Here is a 25,501-nt window from a genome sequence, read left to right as displayed (position 1 = left end):
TAACCAATCAAAATTAATTTTGAGTAACTTTCTGAGTTTCAACATCTTGTACCTCTTCAATTTCACAACATTAAACGATGGATTGTATAAGTATAATTGACTGTGCTTTATTGTCAGAATAATATATATTTAAACTAAATTTGAACGACCTCTCCGGTCTTTTCAAATAAAGCTTGACGTACCGTACCGTACATGATGTCACTTGTTTGCTGTTGGAAACCGCATGTTGACATCTATAGAGGTCTTTGTTGTTTTGTCACATAAACTTATTATGACTGTTTAGGTTGCTCATAAACATATGTCAATTTGACTTTTGAGTAACTTTGAAACAGCTAACATACAAGTTGGATGTTAAGCTAGCTATAAAACCAGGTTTTACCCATTGTTTCTTCGGAAATGCCCTCATCAAGTCAAGAAAATGACGACTGTTCTCATTTGTTCTATTGGTTGATGTAGTCTAGCATTTAGTTTTGATATGTTTATTATGGACGACCCCTTTTTTATATACTTTGGGGTTTGGTACTTTTGTTAGTACTTTTTCGTACGTACTTAGTTGCATTTACATACTATTTTATTGTAAACTGAAAGATACTAGTATGCTCTTTGGGGGTAAATTCAATTGCAATTTTTATTCTTTTTTTAGGACTACGACATCCTGAATAATTGCTGTAACATTCACAAAAAAAATTTCATAAATATAATTATTTCGTTTCGAATGCTATGGCTAAAAAAAACCCGATTAGAATGGACATTTCATACCACTGATAATAAACTGTACATCAATGTCTCCATCTTGTTATTTTAAGACCCATTATCCAATATTGTCTTCACCCATACAAAAGACATAAGAATGGAAACGGGAAATATGTCAAAAGAGACATCAACCAAACCAAAGAGCAGAAAGCAACCAAAGGCCCCCAATTGGTCTTAAATGCATCATCCCACAACCGGAGCATGTCTTCAGCTGGCTCCTTGATAATAATGTATACTAGTTCAGCCTCATTCAACCCCAAAAAATTTAAATGATAAAAAAAAACAACAACAAAAAGCACAATTTGAAAGCTAACAAAGGCTTAAGGTTCCAGACTTGGGACAGGCACACTATTTTCTTTTTACTCACAAATAGCAGTGCATCTGCATATGTATCTTAACTGGTTTTATTGATAAAGTAAACGTAAACGTTACAAATTCAATATATTTATTAATGAACAAGTTCCAGTGATGATGGTATCTACTAGTTTCTACTTTCTATTCCATTCTTCTCTCGGCTTGATCATGAACTTGGCAAACAGTTATCCAGTATCAAAGACGCTCTTGTCTTAACCAAGATTTATATTGGTGTCGCCTTTAGATACAAGCCATTCTTGCTCCTTAATATCAACATACTCTCAGGTTCTGCTGGTCGCTCAGGATCCAAATCCAAGTGGAAATTACGGACAATCATTGGAATAATTACTTTTATCTGAGTTAATGCAAACTGCATTCCAATACAGTTTCTGAAATAAATCATATAAAGTGTAAACAAAAGTTGACCTAGAGTAAACTTCAATGAGATGACAAAAGAAAGAAAAAAAGACATTTGAGGTGAATGTTTATCTGAAATTCCGAACATACTGTTTAATGCATTGTTTTTATTGTTGTTGTTTTTTTGTTATGATGTTGCAGTCGTGTGTAAAATACTTTGTTTTGTCTGAAATAAACAAAAACATTCTAGTAATATATATAAAAAATTCGTAAGGGTTTCGCGTAACCCAGTGTCTCGACTACTTTTGCTGTTAATTGCAGACTCAACAAAATTGAGGAAAAAATCAATAAAAATATTCCTCTTGATACGATTTTTTGATTGTAGGAAGCTTCTGTCCAAGTTTGGTAAAAATCCAGGATAGTTTATGAATCTAATAAATGTTTTAAAAACTTTTACTGCAGACTGTATGTTATCTGGAAGAAAAACTAAGTCCATTTATAAGTAAAATACAGATAAACAGGTACAAAATTTTAACAAAATTTCCTTCTAGATACTAGCTTTTGATCATAAACAAGCTTCTGTCCAAGTTTGGTACAAATCCAGGATAGCTTTTGATCATAAACAAGCTTCTGTCCAAGTTTGGTACAAATCCAGGATAGTAAAAGAAAGTTATCAAAATTTAAAAACTTTAACCTCAGAGTGAATGTATTGTTTCCTGGCAGAAAAACTAAGTCCAATTATAGGTAAAATACGGAAAAAAATGTGCTTTTTTTTTTACAAAATTTACTGCTGAATAATATTTTAAAATTCTTATAATCATAAACAAGCCTCTGTCCAAGTTTGGTACAAATCCAGGATAGTTTTAGAAAGTTATTAAAATTTTAAAAACTTGAACCACAGATTGAAAGTAATGTTTCCTGGCAGAAAAACTAAGTCCATTTATAAGTAAAATGCAGAAAAAATGGAATTTTATTTGAACAAAAATTACTTCTGGATGCTATCTTATGATCATAAACAAGCTTTTTTTTTTCAAAGTTTGGTAGAAATCCAGGATAGCTAAAGAAAGTTATTAAAATTTCAAAAACTTTAACCACAGACTGAATATTTGTGGACGCCGCCGCCGCCAACGACGACGCCGACAGAGGATCGCTTTGTCTTGCTTTTTCGACTAAAGTCGAAGGCTCGACAAAAACAATTAAAGAAAGTTTATTCTTGTTTGAAACTCCAGCAGCCAATATAAAATGCATGTGAAGATGACAATACATTAAAAACAAAACAAATTCCTTAATTGAATTGATATCAATATTACATATCAGAGAAGGTTATCAATTTATGCATTTTCATACCTTTAAACACAATGTCTCGACGATGGAAGTTTTTAACGACCTTGACTGGCTATAATAGCCCTTGCACGGTCGGTCACAGTGTCTACTAGACCAGAAATCTATTTCAATGATACACCAACGGATTTCGGTCCGATTTATTTCATATGCATCAAACGCTTCCCCACAAACAGTTAAATAGCATGCATGTACTGTAGCGTGGTGTCATTTTCCAGCGACAATCTATTCTAAATATTGATTTCTATATTTTCTGTTTTTAAAGGAAACTGTTGACTCAAAAGTGCACGTGACCCAATGAAGACCAGAGATAATTAACTGATCCTTACCTTGGTCCCATTGAAAATGCCATAAATTGTAATGCTGAAACTTTATTTTCTGATGAAAATCTAGAAGGGTCATATATCTGAAATGATAAAAGACAACTTTAGGTATAATTGTAGTGATATTTTAGTAATGACATGTGTGAGTGAATTAAGAATGTGAATATTTGAAGAAGAAAATAAGTTGTCAATTTATAAAGTTAAAATAATTTTAAAAATCCAACTATAATATAACTTATACCTCTGGATCTTTCCAAACATCCGGGTTTCTTTGAAGAGCATATATGGATACTCCCATCCGAACCCCTAAAATAAAAGAAAATAAAAATCTTGGGGCAATACATAAAGGTCAAGTCAAATTTGTATTTACACATGTCAAAAGAAAGATATGAAATGACAGTAATTGCATCTTATAATACGAAATTCATTTGATCGTGCTTTATATTTTTATCCAGTATATAAATAAGTCGAAGTGTTACACAAAGTACTAGAAAAACTCCTGAACCAAGCTTAACAATTGTGGGAAACTTAAAATAATTACCTGCTGGAATCAGTCGACCATCGGGTAACAGTATATCTTTCTCTGTACAGCGAGATATATTCGGTACTGGTGCAAACATTCTCATACTTTCCTTCACACACATCAAAGTGTACTCCAGTTTGTTAATGTCTTCCCTACATTAGAAAAAAAATCACTGGTTAATGTCATATTGTTAAAATAGTTTCTATCTCTGAACAGTACACAGATAGAAACTATTTAAACAACTACATATATATTGATGCATGTTGTAATTTTTGTATCTCGAATTGATAGGCCATAACCTTTCTTTTCTACTAGATAAAATTAAACTAAAATTGACTAGTTAAACTCGTATTAAGAAAAGAGACATGCACATGATTGATTTCAGTTGTTTTTCGTGAAGTATTATTCCTAATGCAGGCGATATCCTCAAATTGACACCATATAGCCGTACGAATATGAAATGTTTAAATTCGCGCGAAGTTGGTCCAAGCATGGTCAATTGCTATATAATCAATATCTGAAGAAAATTCGATGCCCACAGAATGTCAGGCAATGGCACACAAACTGCACAAACGATGGCTTTACGATGGGATATTCGCAAGGATATTTGGCAACTTTTGGCCCTAAATCTGGTCAATTACCAATCAATAGACGAAACAAGTTCGATGCTTACAGATGGTCAAGCAATGGCACACGAACCACATACACTTACGAAGGGATAAATGGACAAACGAATTCAACGAAAATGTACCTTCGTAAGGTAACTCGACATTTTTTTTAATGCCAAAGATTTTGCTATCGCTTATGAAGTTGTTGCCTGAGTCTGAGAAACTGAGTAGCTCAACCGGTGGCCATGCAATGGCTTGAGAGTTCGCTCACAAATGACCTTATAACACATTCGAATTTGAACATTTTGTTCATCGTGTTTCCATGTGGAGTCAACTCGGGATAGTCTGACGCAAGCATTAGTCGATCTAAATAGGACAGAGTCCCTATTTAAAGGAATGGGCACATTTCAATAACAAAAAGAAACAGTTACTTTATAAAGCGCCTTAATAATTTCTAACCCAACTAATTAGTGGTTTCCGTCAAAATGTTTGTCAATTTCATCTGTTCAGAGATGTAGACATTGAACACAATTTACCATGTAATTTCATCTTTATTTCCCCATTTTTCTTTGACTTCTTCTCTGCATCTTTCTTGATATTCTGGATGTTTAGCCAGGTTGTAAAGACACCATGACAAAGTACTAGCAGTAGAGTCGTGACCCTCAAACATAAAGGTATCTACTTCATCTTGTATTTCTGTATCAGACATTCCATTCCCATCCTCATCCTGTATAAACAAAATCGTGCTTACTTTATAATAAAGTTAGAATAGTAATAAACATTCAATCACTCAACTTTTATTATCAAATCGTGAAATGCTAATAAAAACGAAAATCTAGAGAAGCATGATTTTGGAAATTCACTTTAAGCTGAAAAGTACGGTAGAAGAACGTCCATTTCAAAATGCTAAATCCCAAGACAACGATGTTATATAGAACTCATTTGTGACGAAGATGCGCTGGAGTATATTCACCTTTTAACGCACGGTAACATATAATTAGTGCCAGATTTTAGGAAATAAGTCTAGCACACAAACATTAGCGATAACATAAGAACCAGATAGCAAAAAAATAACAAAAAATAACAAAAAACATTAACAAAACAAACCAACGAACAAACAAACAACAATGATAACAAAAAACATAGATGTGCAAGGGCAGCAAGACACCCAAATTAATTTGAAGCTATGTATACGCATTTCTACAAATAAGTTTTCGTGTGTGGAATAAAATATTGGAAATTCGAAACAATTAAAACAATGAAGAACACAAAATTCCAGGATAACTCGTTATTGGTACCAAAAACGTCTGCATGTACACGAGCACATATATATTCAAGTTATGCCTGTTTTCTCCTTTTTCTTTTATAATTTAATTAAATGTTTAAATTAAGTCTACTTATGTGAGATTTCAACATTCGTTTGAATTTGAACCTGTTTTTAACAGTATTTTATAAAAAAAAATCGACTTTGAAATCTATACACATGATACCTCACCTGACCCTAGCGTCTAAATCAATCTTACCCTCGAATTAATAAGAATATCCAAGAAGTCTGTATTTCTACTGCCCTTTTCCTCAGTTCGTAACAGCTGTTTTCTGTCAGATATTATTTTAGATGAATGTTCATGAATAACTTCACAAGCTTTGTAAAATTTCTTTCTGAAATAAAGAAATGTCAATATTTCATCTTTATATCTAAATCTTTTATCCATATGGAACTCTTTCCATGAATTTAATTAAAAATCATAAAAAGTTATTATACAAGTGAGAGGTTTAGCTAGCTTTAAAACCAGGTTTATTTAATCATTTTCTACAGAAGAAAATTCATGTACCAAGTAAGGGATTTGATAGTTGTTAACCATTCGTTTAATGTGTTGTAGCTTTTGATTTTGTCATTTGATCGGGGTTCCTTTTTTAATTTTCCTCGGAGTTCATAATTTTTGTGATTTTATTTTTTATGAGGCTCGAAACACAAATATATTTATCTGAATGTTCATTATCATACGAATTGAAATATCAAAGCAATGACATAACCATAATCAATAGATGTTAACGCAGTCTTAGGTTGACATGAACGTTGGTAAATGTTTTCCCCAATTGCAAGCATACGGGAAAGTATAGAAGATGATATTTATACGAAAATACGAAAGGTCTTAAAACGACCAGGTCAAACAACGTACATGGGGTCAGTACTGAAATAGCATGTATTCATCTAATCCTTTTTACACCCGATTACATTGAGTGTGTAGCAAAGTAATATCTATGGTTAGCTTGCTTGCTAGCTGAACAGTGAAGACATTATTAGGTAAGGTATACTACCCTCCTTTCAATGTAGCCTAGTCCTCAGACAGATTGATTGATTATCTGTAGGACTAATCTACTCTTAAAGAAGGGTAGTTTACATAATCTAATAATAACTTCATGGTTCAGTAAGCAAGCAAGCTAACCAAAGATAAAACCCTTACATACACACTCAATGCAATCGGCTGTAAAGGTATTCAAAATTCCTTACTTACCCATTTTCTGTAAATTTGTAGATAAATGGGTTGTGGTGAAATGGATTTGTTATCCGTTTTACTATAAGTTCCGAAACATCATATACTCCTTGTATATATGGATGTCTTGTACTGGAATTAGAGGTATTCTATCATTATATTTATGTTCAATTCTATATGCATATATACCAAAGATCTCCGTAATCTCAGAATCACTTTTACAGGAATTTTCATAGTCTTACTTGATAAAAAGAAAAAGAAAAAAATGATGATGACAAATTATACATTTTGTGATTCTGAAGCGCTTTTCTGGATTTACCTTCAACATGCATGCACGCTCAAATCTTAAATTTTGAGAGCCAAAGATGTATAAATACCAGTCGGCACTTAAAGTTAACCAGTGAGGGTAATAAATAACTAGCAACGTTATAACTTATATAACCAAAAGGAATCTATAGAGAAGACAAAAATTCATCAAAGGTCAACTTTATCTGAGCGGGGAGTAACGTGGAATCTTTTTTTTTATTTTATTTATCAGCGGAGAATTTAAGAGAAAAAAAGAGGTTATATATCATGTCAGTACCGAGCTGATGATGCTCTTGATGACTCATAGTCCACCATCAGTTCTAGAAAATACAAATAGAATCATTTTCATAACAGCGTGGGCAACGCAATACTTCTGTTGATAATAATACTAAATCATTTGCCTTTAACTTTTTGGTCGTCGGCTATCGATAACAGAGCGTGTACGCTCACTCAGTCTGTTAGAGGACCTTCCAGTGGGGATTTAATAGAATAACAGATTAAAGTACATGCAGGTGCACGAACAGAAAGAAAGTAAACATTAAGTAATCAACATTTAAATTAACCCGGTCAATTGTTATCCTGGGCGCCAAGAAATGGTTCTGTCCACGCTGTTGTGAAAATGATTCAAAGATTTATAAATTCCGTTCATCCGAAGCGCTTTTCTCAATTTACCATGATAAGAAACGCCCAAACCTTAATATTTGAACAAAAGGTGTATACATACGTAGCAAAGTGATTTTTATTGGAAAGGGGAATTCGAGGACGGGACCATGCCCTCGCAAATCTGTACACGTTTTACTTTTCTGGGGGGAAAACCTCGAATCTTCATTGTCGTACCTTTCATTTTGACAGTCACTGTTGTAGCCAAACAGACATTTCATCATACTGTCCAAGGTTAGTAGACTTATATGATGGAAAGTTTCTACTGGTTCTGTCGTTTCCCTCCACTTTTCCTAAAATAAATATTTTGATAAATATGAATATATAATAGGAAGATGTAGTATGATTTTCAATGAGACAACTATTTAACAAAGTCCAAAAGATACTAGCAACTATAGGTCACCGTACGGCATTCAACAATTAAGCAAAACCCATACTGCATAGCAAGTATTCATGTATACCTATATACAAAAGTCATCTGCAGTTTCTGTGTTGTTGGGGTACTGCCTTCAAGTATTCATTTGTATTTAACCTTTTTTTTTATCAACATCAAACTTTATTCTTTTCCCTTGAGCCTAGATGCACAATTCACTTATGAATGACCCGATTCAGAAACCTTCTTTCTGTATATATTAATGTTCGAAAGACTGCATTTTGTTGAATTAACGTTCAGTGAAAAGTATTTCATACTTAATAAATCAAAAAATCAACCAATATAGTAGTTTCTTATGAGTATCTGGAACAAAAGAAGTCATGATCAACAGTTTGATTTCTAGTGCGAAAAGTGTTATCTTGTATAATTTAAAAAAAGATTTGCATTAGGCTTCTGCAATAATTCAGATTGGTTTCATATGTGAGGTGTGAAGTATGTTATCTAAAATTAGGACAATGAAAATAAACATAATCATAGTTATGGTCATATGAGAAAAATATTCATGTTGATAGAAAATGTCTTAACTGTCAATGAAAACAATATTATGGTAAGGGTGAAGGTTGGTACCTATAAAAACATTTAAACCCGCTGCATTTGTTTGTACCTGTCCTAAGTCAGTGGTTGTCGTTTGTTGACGTGATTTATAAATGCTTCTCGTTTCTTGTTTTTCATATAGAATAGGACGTTGGTTTTCCAGTTTGAATGGTTTTGAACTAGTCATTTTGGAGGCCCTTTATAGCTTGCTGTTCGGTGTGAGCCAAGGCTCCGTCTTCAAGACCGTACTTTGACCAATAATGGTTTACTTTTAACAATTGTGACTTAGAAGAAGAGTTGTCTCATTGATACTCATACCACGTCTTCTATATCTATATAATCATATTTATTGTCATATGAGGAAAATATTCATACTCATAGAAAATGTCTTAACTGTCGCTGAAAAAAAGTTTGTTTAAAATGGCGGCATACTCACTATCAATATTTTAGATGAATCATAAAATATCTTCACATAATTCTTGAGGATATCTTGATGGAATGCTGGTGTCATAAGACGTCTATTTCTATCCCATTTCTTACCACCACTCAGTAATAGACCATCACCTTGTAAAAAGAGAAAAGTAAAATTACAAAATTACTGATTTCCGAGGAAATTTCAAAACGGAATTTCCTAATCAAATAGCAAAATCAAAAGCTCAAACACACCAAACGAATGGACAACAACTGTCATATTCCTAACTTGGTACAGGCATTTTCTTATGTAGGTATTGGTTGGTTAAATCTGGTTTTATAGCCAGCTAAACCTCTCACTTGTTAAACGTTTCTTTTTCAAGTCTTTGAATACAAAAATTTAGGCAAAACAAGAGGAACATGTTGAATCAACTAAAAAAGGTCACTACTTAAAATACTTGTCACTGGCTTTAGAGAAAGGTGAATGAAACTTGCACAAACATTTTTGCCGAGGAAATAATATCATTAATAACAACTTGAATGTATAAATAAAAAGGTCACTGACCTTAATGAAAATATGGCTTTAGAATAAAGGGAATTTGATTTTCCAATGTCTTTATATAATATAATTAGCCTTAATCATGAACTTTTTCAAACTTGGACCATAAAAAGCGTGATGCCAAAAACTAAATCTTCCCTCCCGTTTAACATTCTTTGAGCATAAACTTACCGATCCATGGCCTCATCAGTGCATAAGAAAACTCATCTTTAGGATCTGTAAGATATGGAACACATGATTAGTTTCATTCTTTTACTTAACATTTCATAAATGAAAAGACAAAGCAGAATATCGAAAATCGTTATGAGAATGAGCGTCAAAATCCTCTCCCGTGTTTAGCATGTACAATACGATCATAAAAGTTTATTTCAATAACAGATCCATGCGTGTTGCGATCACCGGGTTTTTAGGAGTAAGGTCACGGTGAGCTAACTGCATACGGAAAACATATCGGCGAATTGTTAACTGGAAGCAAGCAATTGAAAAAAAAATTTCTTCTAAATTTTGACAAGTTAGAGTTTTCTTGAGAAAAAAAGTATATGAACACAAGTTTTATAACACAATCTAGCCATTCAGTAATAAAAAAAAACATATGCATGATTTGAAAAAAAAAATGGCAAGAAAAACAAATTGGCGAGGAAAAAACAACCTCACAAATAAAAACGTCTTGATTGTGCACAGTACCTGTTCCTGATAAGACGTACTTAACAGTGGAAGGATTGACAGTCATCAAGAAGGCATCTGTTGGTCCCATCCATACAGGGAATGCTCCATTGTATTTCTTGGCATACTCTACAGTCCGAAGCATCCCTTGGTAATCTCCGGTCAGCTAAAACATAGTGTTTCACATTGTTTTACAAATGTTTCTTATTTCCCTCAGTAGATATTTTACCCGCTTTACATGCACTGTTGTTAGTAGAATACAGCATAATAGTTATCAAAGGTACCAGGATTATAATTTAGTACGCCAGACGCGCGTTTCGTCTACATAAGACTCATCAGTGACGCTCATATCAAAATTGTTATAAAGCCAAACAAGTACAAAGTTGAAGAGCATTGAGGATCCAAAATTCCAAAATGTTGTGCCAAATACGGCTAAGGTAATCTATTCCTGGGATAAGAAAATCCTTAGTTTTACGATAAATTCAAAGTTTTGTATACAGGAAATTTATAAAAATGACCACATAATTGATATTCATGTCCACACCGAAGTGCTGACTACTGGGCTGGTGATACCCTCGGGGACGAAACGTCCACCAGCAGTGGCATCGACCCAGTGGTGTAAATTCTTTTTATTCTTTACCTATATCGCTGCACTCGGTAGTTTTATTTCTGCACTGCTAATTGGATGTTGCTTTACAGACATCACTTGTACAGTGAAATAAGGCATGGATTAAGACAAACTTCAGTAGGTGCAATGTTTCTTCATTCTTTTTGGTTTTATTTGGTTGTTGTAGTTTCAATATTTAAGAAATAATTGATGCAAGCTATATTTTATTGTAGTTTTAACACGAGTAGGCATTATATTCGTGATTATTTTTGCCCGAGCGATAGTGAGCCATGAACCTCCCTTTTTTGTATGTAAAGAAGCAAACAACTGGCACTGTGATTTTTCAGGGGAGGAGTTTTGAACAGCCAGCATGAACGGTTGTCGTATCTAAGTCAAATATGTCAATTTCCAAATGCAACACATTACAGTCATAATAAATGAAATAGTAACAACATGTGCATCATTTAAGAGATTGAAAGTGTTTTAAGTTAATGAAATATATTGAATGCATGCAAAATTGATAAAATTCATTATTCTGCAGTATACGCATGTGCAAACAAAAAATATTGGATTAAGAGCATGGGTTTATTCACAAAGCGAAGAAGCACGTCATATAAGAATTTTCAATAATGTATTTTTTTCTTTACTGATTTTTCTCATAAGTTTTTATACCTTCCATACTTTATGAATGTCTAAGGGGAAGAGATGAACACCAACAATACTCTGTTATATTTGAATGTGTTCGTCTGGAAATGATTGATTAATTAACATTGACGTCTAGTGGAACATATTTCATGCATATTCAGGACGACACAAAATTAACAAATAAAATTAATAGAGCAAGATGAACAAACGCAATTTTAGATTTGGGGTACTTACTCTTAGTATATAAAATAGGAATATAAAAGCATGTATATCTTATGCGATATAGGTTTTGCTCATTGATGTAGGCCATTGTCTCAATCACAATGACCTACAATTTTTTATTCTACGTCTTTTTGTCTCTTGTGGAGAGATGTCTCATTAGAAATCTCCTTCTATTCTAATATAGATAATGCCTTATTATGCACAATAATCTAACTGTAAAATAAAAAAATTAGATGGTGTATTCGTATAAAACTTACCTCCTTCATGTTGCCCCATAACCAATGTGGGGCCGGACCAGGGAAATCCTTCAATGCTCTTTGTAGTGCCTTTCTTCTTTGATATAATCCATACAGTTTCTTTATTATGAATAGTATTATGAAAACAGGTATAAATTTCAACAAAGTCAGTGTTAAGGTAGCCATTTTAACCTTTATCTTTTCATTATCTGTAAGTTAGGTAATTCGACGATATTTATATAGTCATTTTGATAAACTTGTGGACATCGTAGATATTAATACACTTTGACAACATTCGAAGGCTTGTTTGTGAAAACTTTTAAAATATTGTTATATAACTATATGATTTAGTCAGGTGAATTAATTTATTTTACATTTACAGTCAGTGGACAAAAGTGATCTCGAGTTCCCACTCAAAAATGTCCTATCAATTCAACTGAAATCAATATTAAAAAAACTATATTACCAAGTGACTTTATTAGACATTTTTATTTAAGAAAAAGAAACAATAAGATGTAGTAGACTTGTTTGCAGTTTTATTGTTTATTTGGCCATTATTTTCGTGAGGGACGTTTTCATTTTCTGATGTGTGTACATGAACATAGAATGCGAGAAGCAAAAGTCAAATATATTAAAGAATATTTTCTGTGAACTGCATTATTGAAGATGAAAAGTCGATTATCCAGTTACGGTTCGAATGGTTGAATGGGTTTAGTATTTAATAGATTGAGAAGGAGGGTTGTTTAACTGGATAAGAATATCACGTAACTGGTACTATAGCTAGGAACCCCGAGGAGCAATGCAGTTTAATTATGGAAGACACAAATGTTACTTGTAGTACTGTTTTGGCCTCCTGGTTTCGAAGCATCACTGCAGTGGCGGATCCACGGGGGGGGGGGGGGGGGGGGGGGGGGGGGTCCGGGGGTTGGAATCCCCCTTTTGTTTGGCCGATCAATGCATTTGAATGGGAGCATATAGTTGGAACCCCCCCCCCTTTACTCTGGGTTAGGAACCCCCCTTTTTAAAATGGCTGGATCCGCCACTGATCAGGCCAATAATTCACCGAGGCCAAGATTGGTGTAATATTTTACTTAAACCAACTAACACATTCGCAGAAATGAATCTTTTAATGATTTAGTCGTAAATACATTCGATTAGATCACAATAGCATAGCCACTCCGACAAACAAATACATATCTTGAGAGAACGAAATATTCGGAGAGACAATATACAATCCAATACGGCTTCCAGTAAACTGGAAAATTAATAAACAAATGACAAAAGTATGATTCCAAACAGAGTAAGATTTGCAATTTTCGTTTTTCCCTGACTTTGAAGATACAATTCTATACCACACTCTACATAGCCTCAGTGGAATATCAAAGCCGAAAATAGTAGTTGCACACTAACGATAATTTTACTAATTTTGTCTTTATATATTTTTTTATTTTTAAGTGAGTTATATACTGAAGTTAGATTTTTCTTCTCATTTCAAATAATTTTTATTTTGACTAGTTTTTTAACATACAATTGAGAATGTAAATGGGGAATATGACAAAGAGACAACAACTCGAACAAAGAGCGAAACTAGCCAAATGCCGACACAGCAAGACAATATTATCATGCATCCCGGCGGAGGCGGGCTTCAACTGGTCCCTTACCGAAAAAGTGTACTAATTATGTGAAAAGGGACGTCACACTAAAGACTCCAAAACATAATTATAGATTCTAAATGACTGACTAAATTTAAAACAAAAAACAAACAAAAACTGAACGTTTTCTCTTCATTTTCATGATAAATCATAGCGTTCTATCTAAAACGGAACAAACATTGAAAAGATTAACTGTTCAGTGGTTCCTGGGAGGTAATATGTATGTCTAAATTTCATACTTTAAAAAAATCAAAGTAGTCCGGCAATATCCCAGTCTGGTCCAAAATCCCAAACATGATCAACTATATTGCTATAAAATGTAAATAATTTTATTGATATAAACAAAAAATAATGAATTAGAAATCACGGTTTTTTTAAATCATTGTTGATATATTTGAACCTCAATTTTACCTGGCATGTGCCTTCTTGTATAAATAAGTAAGTAAGTATATACTAAGTAGTAATAATTTTATAATAGTGACTTTTAGAATTGTGATCATGAATCAATAAATATATGACAATTACAGAGTTTGTATTATATAGGCAATGTTACACCCGGCCCCCAATGCACCTAAAAGTCACATATTTGACTTAATAACTTTATACGGACTAAATGTAAATTAAAAGAAATGTTAAAAAATTTTGATTTAATATATAAAAAATAAAATGTTGTAGATGATACAGCAACTGACGTCACGGTCTTATATAAAATGCACGAACTATAAATTTTGCTGATTTTCTCATATTGAACAGGGATTTTCCATACTAACGTTAGTACAGAAAGTCCCTGTGTGCAGGATCATATATATATAGATACATATCGATATACTGTTCCCAGGTGTGTCAAAGGTCATTAAAAATTTCAATGTATCAGCATGATTCAAATCTGTGAAAATTATCAAGGTATCAACTTCAGCAAAACTATAAATTCGGCATTCAATATATAAATTTAATATTCAAAATATAGAAGTTAAGATGTAAAATGTAAATGGCAGCAGTGAATTGGGTATACGCGCGGGATCAGTAATCCTACTTTTAGAGTTTTTGGTCCCAAGGGAAGTCACTCTATGTTGATTATTTAAAATTTTCCCGCTTGATAATTTGACAGCATGGAAACAACATTTTCATTTTCAGTATTGGTTGGTGGCAAGCCTTTACCTGAATACAAGGCAGACGGAGATACATACATTGAAGCAAACTTACACTCTCAATCGTCGTACATAATACAGGATACGGATGATGAAGGCTATCAACAGGTTCATTTTTTAAAAACAAAAATTTTGTTTCATGGGTACCCCTCTAATTGCTAATCCCTTTTGGATACAATCAACTAAGTTGAGGAAGTAAAGCGAAAAATCACTCAGCACAAATAATCTCAAATGGTGTAAGGTTCCCATCTACTTTATTTTTATCAACTGACAACATGGGAACAACCCCACCATGCCGGTCTCACTAAGGCAGCAACCATTTGATTTTCGAGGGGGGGGTATGGTTTTATTTTTCTGTGCAAACTTTTTTTTCGCCTTCGGCGAAGATCAATCTATTTTTTTAGCGACAAACCGAAAACATTTTTTTCTTTCAATTTTAGCATTACACTGTTACATATAGTGGCAGCTGAGGGTGAAACAAACATTTTTTTTTCTCAGGGTCCAAAACAAATTATTTTTTTCAAAACCTGGAAACAAACTTTTTTTTCCAAACCTCTTTAAATAAAGTCATTACTTACTTACTTACTTATATTACAAGAAAGTTAAGATTGATAGAAAAAAATGAAACATTATTTACATAATGTTTTATCATCTATTATGTACATGTATAACAGCCAGTATAACGTTTAATTATTGTGTTATGAGATTACTTTTCCTTGTGTTTTAGAACATATTAATTATCTTTATAATTTGTTTTTTAAAACTCTTTTCATGCAATACATATTAAGCTCGCAAAATGAATTATTTATTAAAAAAAAATGTTTTCTTGTCGCTAAATAGTCTTCTTGTCGCTTGTTGTCACTAATTAGTGAGACCCCCACCATTCAGCTATTATCGGACAAGCTATGACGTCCTACAGCCCAAGCTTGTCTGGTAAAACAGCCATTGGACCACAGGGGTTTGTTACAATTGCCAGGTTTACTATCCATAGGAACCCCTAAAAAAAACATGTTTTTTTAGGGGTTCGTTAGTCCAAATGTTTATGACGTCTTGGGAGGCTATTTTTTTTTTTTTTGCTTTTCCTTCTGTCGATGTAAGGCGTCAAAGTAAAAAAATATAATAGCCTTTCAAGATGTCATAATTATTTGGACTAGGGGTTGGTAAGGTTAGTAAACTCGGCAATAGGGCTCTTCACGGTTATATTAGTTCGGCCATATTGGATAGGGGGCAGATTTTTTAGAAAGAGGTGGAAATAGTATGAAAGTATGGGAAATCCTTTTTGTGTTTCCAAGCAACTGCTCTGTTTTAATGATGTTTTCCCATATTTTTCACATCATTTTTACCACCATTATGAAAATCTGCCCCCTATCCAATATGGCTGAACTAACCGTGAAGAGCCCTATTGTAACAAACTTAAGAGTAATCTTAGACTAGACGGAATTCTTCTGTCCCTATTAATTATAATTATATATAATGCATGTATATTTTCTAATTTTTCATTTGTTTTTTTATTGCTTTTGCCAAAAAAAAATTGTGCAATATACAGACAGAATTCAGAAAGCAGTTTCCAGTCAAAATAGGAGATTTACATTCAAAATGTTTTCTTAGGTTTGTATTTGTAATTGACAAAATTTGACTGGATTGAATATATTTTACAGAACATGTCCTGTCAGTCCTGTGCTAATTTCAAGGACAGTGTACCATCAAATTTCTATTTTCAAATAAATATCCTGTTTTGTTTATTGCAGCATTATCCAGTCACTCCATTTGAAATTATTGGAAATTTTAAGAACAGACTGACCCTGCCTTGCTACCTAAGGTTATGTGTGGATGGTCAACAAATATGGATGAAGCCATTTCCTCCAAGTTATAGAGAGCAGTCTTTGTAAGAACAAATAACATATATAAGTATAGTACATGTACACACAGATTGATTTAGTTGAAAATGGCTCTTGCTGGTAATATTTCATTATGAATGTTGGTGATCCATCTACATATGTAATAAATACATTTATCTCTGTTTATTATACATGTACATGTAAATACATTTTACCAATTTTTTTTGAGAGTATGGTGTACAAGTCTTTCTGGCAGAGTTTATCTGACTGTCACCTAATTGTCATGGACAATTGCTTTGATAGTGCTAGAATTATTTGATATTTGTAGCAAAGTCTTTATAAAGTCTTTCAACATAAAAATCAATCATGATTTGTCTACATGTTTAAAGCAGGAGAGATATTTCAATGTGTCCACTCTGATTCTGAAATCCAGACACAAATTGTTGTTAAAAAACCTCATCACCAATTCTTTGAAACATCTAGATCTTTTTGTGCTAGAATTTCAACAAAAAATTATATAATTTCATAAGTATGATATATGTCATATGCCAATATTATTATTTTCTTAATGTGTCTCCGATTGTAAAAAATCAAAAAAAAATCAGATTTTAGTGATAGGTCATGTATGTAGTACAAATAGCAAACTCAAAACATTGACAATAAATCTTTAGTATTTTCATTCATTAATAGATAGATATCAAGCCTTGATTGTACCATTTGATTTATTCAACAGTATAGAGTATGTTCTTTTATTTTGCAGTAAAGTCACTGGTATTAAAGACAATAGAAAAGGAACTGTGAAAGAGCTGCTGTTCTCATTGCCAAAAATCACTTCACAAAAGGTATGTTATTCTCAAATTTAATACTTGCAAAGGTTTGTCAATATTTTAAATTAGTTGGCTGCATTTAATAGTAGACTAACATTCTTTAAAAAATAAAATGTTATTTTACATACAATATAAGCACAAATTAAAGAATTGAAAGAAATGATTCTCCATGACTTGGTACTATTTATTGATCCCAATGTTAACAATTGATTAAATATAATTAGTCATAGAAAAACAAGATTTTTGCCTATCTACAGTCTGAGGTTGCATTTTTCAGTCCAAAACATTTTTTTGTAATTTTTAAAAGTATTATACTCCAGTAGAATGTTGTTACTTTGGGTTCATTATCATTCATGAGATACCAAATGTTTATCGATTTCGTGGGTAAAGGTGAACCATGAAGTAAAAAGTTCCTAAATCCATGAATTTGGTTTCAACAACTATAAATGAATCCACAGATGGAGATGTTTGAAATAGTTCAGATGCTAGTATTGAATTATATGTAAAAAGTAAAAATACGTAACTACTCTACCGTTGTCAACATTGTAAACAGGGCCGTACCTTGACCTATAATGGTTTACTTTTATAAATTGTTACTTGGACATTGTTGGATGGAGAGTTGGCACTCATACCACATCTACCTATATCTATATAAGATTCAGAAGGTTTTTGAAATAAATTTGAAACTGTTTTTTTTTTCTTTAACAGGACAAAGGTTCTAAAAATTGGAAGTCAGATCTTGGTACAATAACCCTTGAATGTTTAGAAGCCATTGAAGATGGGTGCTTCCAGACATATCAGAGACAGTTCATCCAAACAGCGCCAAGAAATCTTTCTGATAGAGCTGTACATCAGCAAGCAACTAAGCAAGATTGTTCAAAGAGAGGTATGATTTTTTTTGTTTTCCCAATATAGTTATGTCTCATAAATAAAGTACCTCTTCCGTTTGTTGTGTGAGGAACACCCATCAAGAATTTCAAATTACTGAGGATTCATTTATTTTTTGTGTTTACAGTGTACCAATTTTCGTGGATTGAAGAAAACTCACATTTCCAGGATATTTGATTTCATGGTTTTTCAAAAGTCTGCATTCATTGCTATAAAAAGTTTGAAATTGGTTCATAGACATTTGAATTTGTGGTTCCCTGGTTACCTCGAACTCCACAAAAAATTGGTATCCGACGAATAATAACGAATCCACAGTACAATGCATTACAAGGGTACAAAAATTTATAACAGAATTTAAAGCAACAACTCACCACAATTTGTATTTAATGAAAATGTAAGTATATGACAAATGGAATAAAGCAATTCAACTTTACTACAATAGGTTACAACATACTTTTGTCAACATGAGCTCTTGCCATACATGCTATATATAGATATAAGAAGATGTGGTATGAGTGCCAATGAGACATCTCTCCATCCAAGATACAATTTGTAAAAAGTTAACCATTATAGGTCATATATGAAGATTATCTGTTGACAGTGTGCATTTTAAAAATAAACTTGATTCAAATCTATTTCATGAGACATAAAAATAGATATTTAAATATATTGGCGTTCAAGTACCACAGGAGTAATTATGAATCAACAGTATTTAAGAGCCAGTCTGTGATAAAACCATGCAAAATGGTCCAAATCCAAAATATTCCAATCAGGCTGATATTTTGTATTTTAGATACCTTATATGTAATAACTATTTGTGCAAAATATTTTGAAAAAATATTCAGCCATTATTTGTGTATGCCGAACATTTGAAAATTGTCTATTTCTGTACTGACAAATGACCATTTTAAGCCTATTTTAGGGTATTTTGACCTGATTTTTTTTTTGTTTTATAGAAAAAATTTAGCTTAATGATAACATATATCTTAACAAACAACTTGAAATGAAAGGAAATTATGATAATTCAAAAAGTTGTGAGATTTCTCAATACCCCTACTGACAGGTTGAAATTGCATGGTTTTAAAATAGTGCCGATTAAGCAAAATTTTTATATTTTTAAAGGCTTGAATCTTGTAAGATCATGTTGTATTTTCAATAAAATGTAATATTTCATGAAGCTTATATATTAATCTACAAAATGCTAGAAAACAGTGCTCGGCAAATGATACCTTATCACGATAAAATAATAATTAAAGATAGGCATGATGGCCATTTTGCCAATTTTTTTATCTGTTTCATAGAAACTTTTCAAAAGTATGTGATAGTCAAAATATAAGAAAAATAATGACTGAACTAATGTTAACTGGTTATATTAATTGAATAAACCAAGTTCAACTAAGTTTAAATTAGAAAATATACTAAAGGAGTAAACCTGGGGAGACCGCTTTTTTGCATTTTTTGCCCCTAAACTGAGCATTTTTACAATATGTTTAAAATATTAACCTATTCAAAAGAAAATAACTTTAGTAACTTAAAAATGGGGTGTTTTATTTACAATACTATGCACACTCATCAGGTAATATCACCATGAGTTCTTCACAAATTTAGCATTTTATAATAGTCTAGTTTTTAGACGCTTTTTGTCTAAATTCAAAGTGGCCACAATTGAGTTCAGTCTTAAATTTTTAAAACATGTTGTATTTGATAATGAATCATAAATGTGAAAGCCTTGTACATTCATGTAATTTATTTCCAGAAAAGAGGAAGATTTAATAGTTTTGTGAATTTCATAGAATTGTGCCTCTTACCTAGAAAAGTGCTATATTTTCTATATTATGATACAGCTTTATGCCAAATATAAAGAGACTACTCCTAGAAGTTCCTGATAAAACTGCAACTGAAATTTTGTGACGCTGACATGAACCAGTTAGTTAGTTATCCCTATGTCAATTTTGGGAGAACAGTGGACATAACAGTAATGTCAAGTTTCCTCCTAGAATGTAATCTCTAGCAATTTGAGGCTTGGGAATAAGACATGTAAAATATAGTTGGCCTATTTCTACCAGCTGAGACAAACACAAATATTTCAAATTGCAATAAAATTTATTCCATAACCACATGTTATAACCAGATACTCCGCAGGGCGCAGCTTTATACGACCGCAGAGATTGAACCCTGAACATTTGGGGCAAGTATGGACAGAACATTTAAGCTTGATATAGCTCTGAATTTGGTTTGGGATTAAATAGTTGACACAATACAATGAGTGTGGTCTAAGAACTTAAACTTAAAAACTTTAAAAAAATTAATTTAACATTTACCTATTATGGTCCAATATCCAAAATCTAAATGCATGGTTATATTCAGCATATCATAGAACCCCAAGAATTCAATTTTTTGATGAAATCAAATAATTTTCAATTTTAGACCCTTAAGACCTCAATTTGGACCAATTTGATAACCGGTCCCAAATATTAAAAAACTAAATACATAGTAATATTCAGCATATTGAAGAACTAACTCACTGTTAGATTTGGCATATCAAAGAACCCCAATAATTCATTTTTTTTATGAAAGCAAACAGTTTAATTTTGGATCCTTTTTGGCCCCTAATTCCTAAACTGTTGGGACCAAAACTCCCAAAATCAACCCCAACCTTTCTTTTATGGTCATAAACCTTGTATTTAAATTTCATAGATTTCTATTTACTTATACTAAAGTTATAGTGCGGAAACCAAATGTCTTTGGATGACGACGACGATGACAACGACAACGTCATACCAATATAGGACCAATTTTTTTTCAATTTTTGCGGTTGTATAAAAACAAATATACACAGATAAATGGTTAAACTCTTGAGCAGACATACAATTACCCTACCACGTCCACTTGTATTTTTGTCCATCGGATGAGTTAAGCCATTTTCAACTGATTTTTATAGTTCGTTCTTATGATTTACTGTTATACCACTGTCCCAGGTAAGGGGCTTGATGCTGTCTGAATTTGGATTGTGATTGAATTTTTGACCCAAAAAAAAGGTTTTTGTTACAAAATAAATGTGGCCAAAGATCAACAAATCTATTGCACAATACTGTGCAATTGAAAATTTCTTCTTAAAAATTTTCAAAATTTGAAATTTGAAAAAAAAAAAAAAAAAAAAAAGAAATCCCTTAGATTTTTTTAACAAATCCCCCCCCCCCCCAACTTATTGAAACCCCCCTTTCAACAATAACCCTTAAAACAATCCCATCCTTTCCTTATTAGTATAGAACCTTGTAGTACAATTACAGAGAGATCCATATACATTTTTGTACATGTACTTAAACCCAAGTTATTGTTTGGGAACTAGAAATGTGCTTCTTTTCGGCCCTTTTTTGGCCCTTATTCCTACATATTTTGGGCAGTTAATCCAAAAATAAATCCCAGCCTCCCCTTTGTTATATGAAGTATTGTGGTACAGTTTGAAAGAGATCCATACAATTACACACAAGTTATCGTCTTGAAATAAGAAAAATGCTTGTTTTGGGCCCCTTTTTGGCCCTTTATTCCTAACTTTGATTCCATGACCCATATAAAGGAATCCAAACCTTCTACTTGTGGTTTTAAACATTATGATACAATATCAGAGCAATTGAAATACTTATACACAAGTTATTATCCTTAAACTATAAAATGCTTGTTTAGGGCCCCTTTTGGGCCCTTAATTCCTAAACGGTAGGGACCATCATCCCCAAAATCGTTCCAAAGCTTCCTTTTGTGGTATTGAACCTTCTGAAAAAAAATCATAAAGATCTATACACTTAAACTAAAGTTATTATCCGAAATATAAGTCTACTTTGATCAGTTTTAGTTAAAATGTTAAGGGCCAAAAACTATTACAATAGTGCATTTTATAGATATTTGGGGGCATTTTTTACTAACTTCCCATTATTTGCCAGGCTAAAAATTTTTACTTGTCTTAGAACTGATATGCACCTTTGAAAAAAACCTAAAAGTTTAAAAAAATAAATATGATCTTGAGAGAAAACACCTACTGAGTACATGAACTACATGCAAGTTATCTAATACATCTGTTGCACGAATCTCTCTGGCAACCTGCCAAAAGGTAAAAAGTATGTCAAAATGCATTTTTTCTTTTTTTTTATAATGTTCTTTGCAAAATATAACAAGATAATGCTATATTTAAGAGATATATCAATTATTCAGACCTTTAAAAAGTACCTAAATTTTGGTGATTTTTTTGCATTATTTTTTTATAATTCACAAATATGCAAATAAGGCTGTTAAATGGAAAATAGTGTGAATTAACCCAAATTTTGTTTTTATCTTAACTCCTAAATACCCAAAGATTTTGGAAATATATATAATGTTGCAAAGTTATTACTACCAATTTGGACGAAATTTGAGATTTTGCATGGTTTTATGGCAGACTGGCTCTTAATAGATACAAAACTAATAATTACTAGAGAATGAAGTAACAGAAGTTAATTTACAGTAGTGTGGATTTATTGTTATTCATTGGATACCAATTTTCTAGGGTACAAGTGAACCATGAATTTAAATGTTTGTTGAAATACAAATTTCTATAAAGTTGTATCCAGACTTTGGCAGAACCATTGAATCCTATCCAAAAAAAATGCAAGGATTCCGCAATCCAGGAAAATTGGTACCCATGAAAATGAATGAATCCACAGTATGTCAAAATCATCCTCAGTCATTAACCTCAAATTTTGTTGCTGTTAAAAGAAAAGGGTGGATCATTTAAAGGGCAAAACACCAAGATATATGGAAAAGGGCACATGCTAAAGAGGTGGGCATTGTGCCTTCTGAAAATGGCAGAGATGAAACAATGCATGACATTAGTTTTGTAACACTGTTACATTTTGTAGGTCTAATATGTCTAAAATAACGTAGAGTGGATATGTTAAACCTAGCAATTCAAACTATAATTATTGCACTTTTGTTTTAGAATTTCAGGGATGTTTTCGTATTGTTTATTGAATCCCATCTTTTAAATATGTACCATTATTTGTTGTTAGGTGGCATTGGAGTATCAACAAGAGAAGGAAGAGGAATTTGTACTTTTGAAAACACAGATAGAATGATAACCATGATACGGTATAAATTGGGTCAAAGAAATTTTGGAAAAATAACACTTAAGTACAGAACAAGACACGTTCTAGAGGATTTAGGAATAATCGACAAAGCATGGGCATCAGACAAACATATTAAGGACATTGTTGAAATGTCACCATCTGAAAAAGGAAAAGTTCCAAGTATTGTCAAAGAGGAGGGAATTTCACTAACCTTAGAGAAAGAAAATGTCAGGTCTTCCGAAGACAGAACTGCTAGTGAACCTGACGATGTTCATATGAATTCGCCAGTATCCCAGAAGGCAAATGCACAGTCCTCTAAACACTCGAATGCTTTAACAGACAAATCTAATAAGCCAGTATCAGATAATATACTGAAACCTGCATCGGAGTCTATTGAAGATAACATGGCTCAGAAGCCGAAAAGTGTTGAAGAGAACAATTGGGAAATGGAAATTGACAGCATTAAAAGCAGACTCAGGTCTAGAAATAAGGTAACCAATACAACAGAAGATGATGGAAAGGCATTGAAGAAGAACAATATTACTAATAAAACAATTAAACAGGAAGCAATTAGTGCTGTTGAAGAGAACAATCACCAAATGGAAATTGACAACATTAAAAAAGTACTGAGGTCTAAGAAAAGTGTTACCAGCACTGGTGAAGATGAGTGCACTGAAAAAAGTAAAACAATTAAACAGGAGGCTATAAATGCACAAGAAAAGTACAACGAAAGAGTTGAAAACGTCATCTCAAAATTGCAAGATTTGGATTGTGCTGAAACAGTCAATCCAAGAAAACTATATTGTTTCTCCCCTTCTTTGATTTCGGTGAAAAGGGAAATGATAGAGGAGACAGGAAAATTAGGTTGTCACACTCCTTCCGATATTGGTAAAAATCTGTTCAATGGTAAACTCGGACATCATTCCCAATCGGATCTCGGTAGAGACCTTTTCCGAACCAAACTGGAATGCCATTCAGAGTCGGACAGGATGCAAATACTAGAGTCGCATCAAATCAAAAAGGAAATGATTGATAACGAAGAGAAACGGTTTCGTTACATTGAAATCGATGATGATGTCATCATGCTACAAGAAGTTGATGATGATGTTGTTTGGATGGGAGACGAAAGTTGTTGTTTTATTGACATAGAACCAGATGATATACCAGTCATTGATCTTGTAGCTTAGATTTACCATAAGTTTTACAGCTAATTTCTAAATGCTTGTAGAGTTAAACTTTGGTAGGCTTGCTTGCTCTGTTTGTATAAACTTTAATACAATTACAATTGTACAATATACAAACAAAGAAAGCAATCTAACCTAAATATTGCTTTACATGTATTAGGAAATCAGCTGTAAATACCTTTTAAGTTATCTTTCATAGTAAACTGAACAAAAAAGAACAAACTTCTATTTTGTATATTAGTTGTTTTATTGACATAGAAGCAGAAGATGTACCAGTTATTGATCTTGTAGCTTAGATTTACAATAAGTTTTACAGCTAATTTCCTTAAGCTTGCTTGCTCTGTTTGTATAAATGTTATTTCAAGCTGTGTTATTAACATTGCCATCTTCAAAAAATATATATATATATGCATATTTCAACGTGTATACATTATATTTAGATTTGATTGGAAGTTGTTCCAATAACAATTGTATACTAAACGAACAAAGCAAGCAAGCTAACCAAAGTCTTGCTTTACACACAGTAGTGAAAAAGCTGTAAATACCTTTTAAGTTCTCTTTCTTGGTAATCTAAACAAAAAAGAACAAACTTTTATTTTGTATATCAGAGATGCAAACAGTTTTTTTTTCCTGTCAGACAATGGGGCCTACAGGGTACCAAGTTTTCCCAGACCCATCAAATTTCTGCCAGACCCATATTTTCACTCAAAAATCAAATGAAATTATGCTATTGAACAAACGTTAATTTTGATTTTGTTGATATTATTAACTATGCTTAATAGACCTCCTTCCTAGAGAGCGAATTTCTAAAACAAAAAACATGACGGAAATATGGAGA

General features: G+C 32.5%; 2 protein-coding genes across 2 annotated transcripts; one reads left to right on the top strand and one right to left on the bottom strand.

Moving 5' to 3' along the window:
• Positions 1 to 1,181: 1,181 nt before the first annotated feature.
• Positions 1,182 to 12,318, bottom strand: LOC139516167 (cytochrome P450 4A4-like). Its single transcript, XM_071306067.1, has 12 exons — positions 12,052 to 12,318; positions 10,342 to 10,486; positions 9,829 to 9,873; positions 9,124 to 9,251; positions 7,898 to 8,013; positions 6,776 to 6,886; positions 5,783 to 5,918; positions 4,796 to 4,986; positions 3,670 to 3,803; positions 3,370 to 3,434; positions 3,135 to 3,211; positions 1,182 to 1,496 (listed from the first exon to the last, which is right to left on the bottom strand). Exons 1-12 carry the CDS (start codon positions 12,214 to 12,216, stop codon positions 1,331 to 1,333), a joined length of 1,479 nt encoding a protein of 492 aa, XP_071162168.1. The 5' UTR covers positions 12,217 to 12,318; the 3' UTR covers positions 1,182 to 1,330.
• Positions 12,319 to 14,737: 2,419 nt separating this feature from the next.
• Positions 14,738 to 24,793, top strand: LOC139516166 (uncharacterized). Its single transcript, XM_071306066.1, has 5 exons — positions 14,738 to 14,938; positions 16,579 to 16,715; positions 17,429 to 17,510; positions 18,204 to 18,381; positions 23,423 to 24,793. The coding sequence occupies exons 1-5, from the start codon at positions 14,792 to 14,794 to the stop codon at positions 24,664 to 24,666; spliced, it is 1,788 nt and encodes a 595-aa protein (XP_071162167.1). The 5' UTR covers positions 14,738 to 14,791; the 3' UTR covers positions 24,667 to 24,793.
• The last annotated feature ends 708 nt before the right edge of the window (positions 24,794 to 25,501 follow it).

The sequence above is a fragment of the Mytilus edulis genome, chromosome 3, assembly GCF_963676685.1.
Source record: "Mytilus edulis chromosome 3, xbMytEdul2.2, whole genome shotgun sequence".
Taxonomy (NCBI): domain Eukaryota; kingdom Metazoa; phylum Mollusca; class Bivalvia; order Mytilida; family Mytilidae; genus Mytilus; species Mytilus edulis.
The sequence above is the reverse complement of the archived record's forward strand: the minus strand, read 5'-3'. Positions and strand labels throughout refer to the sequence as shown.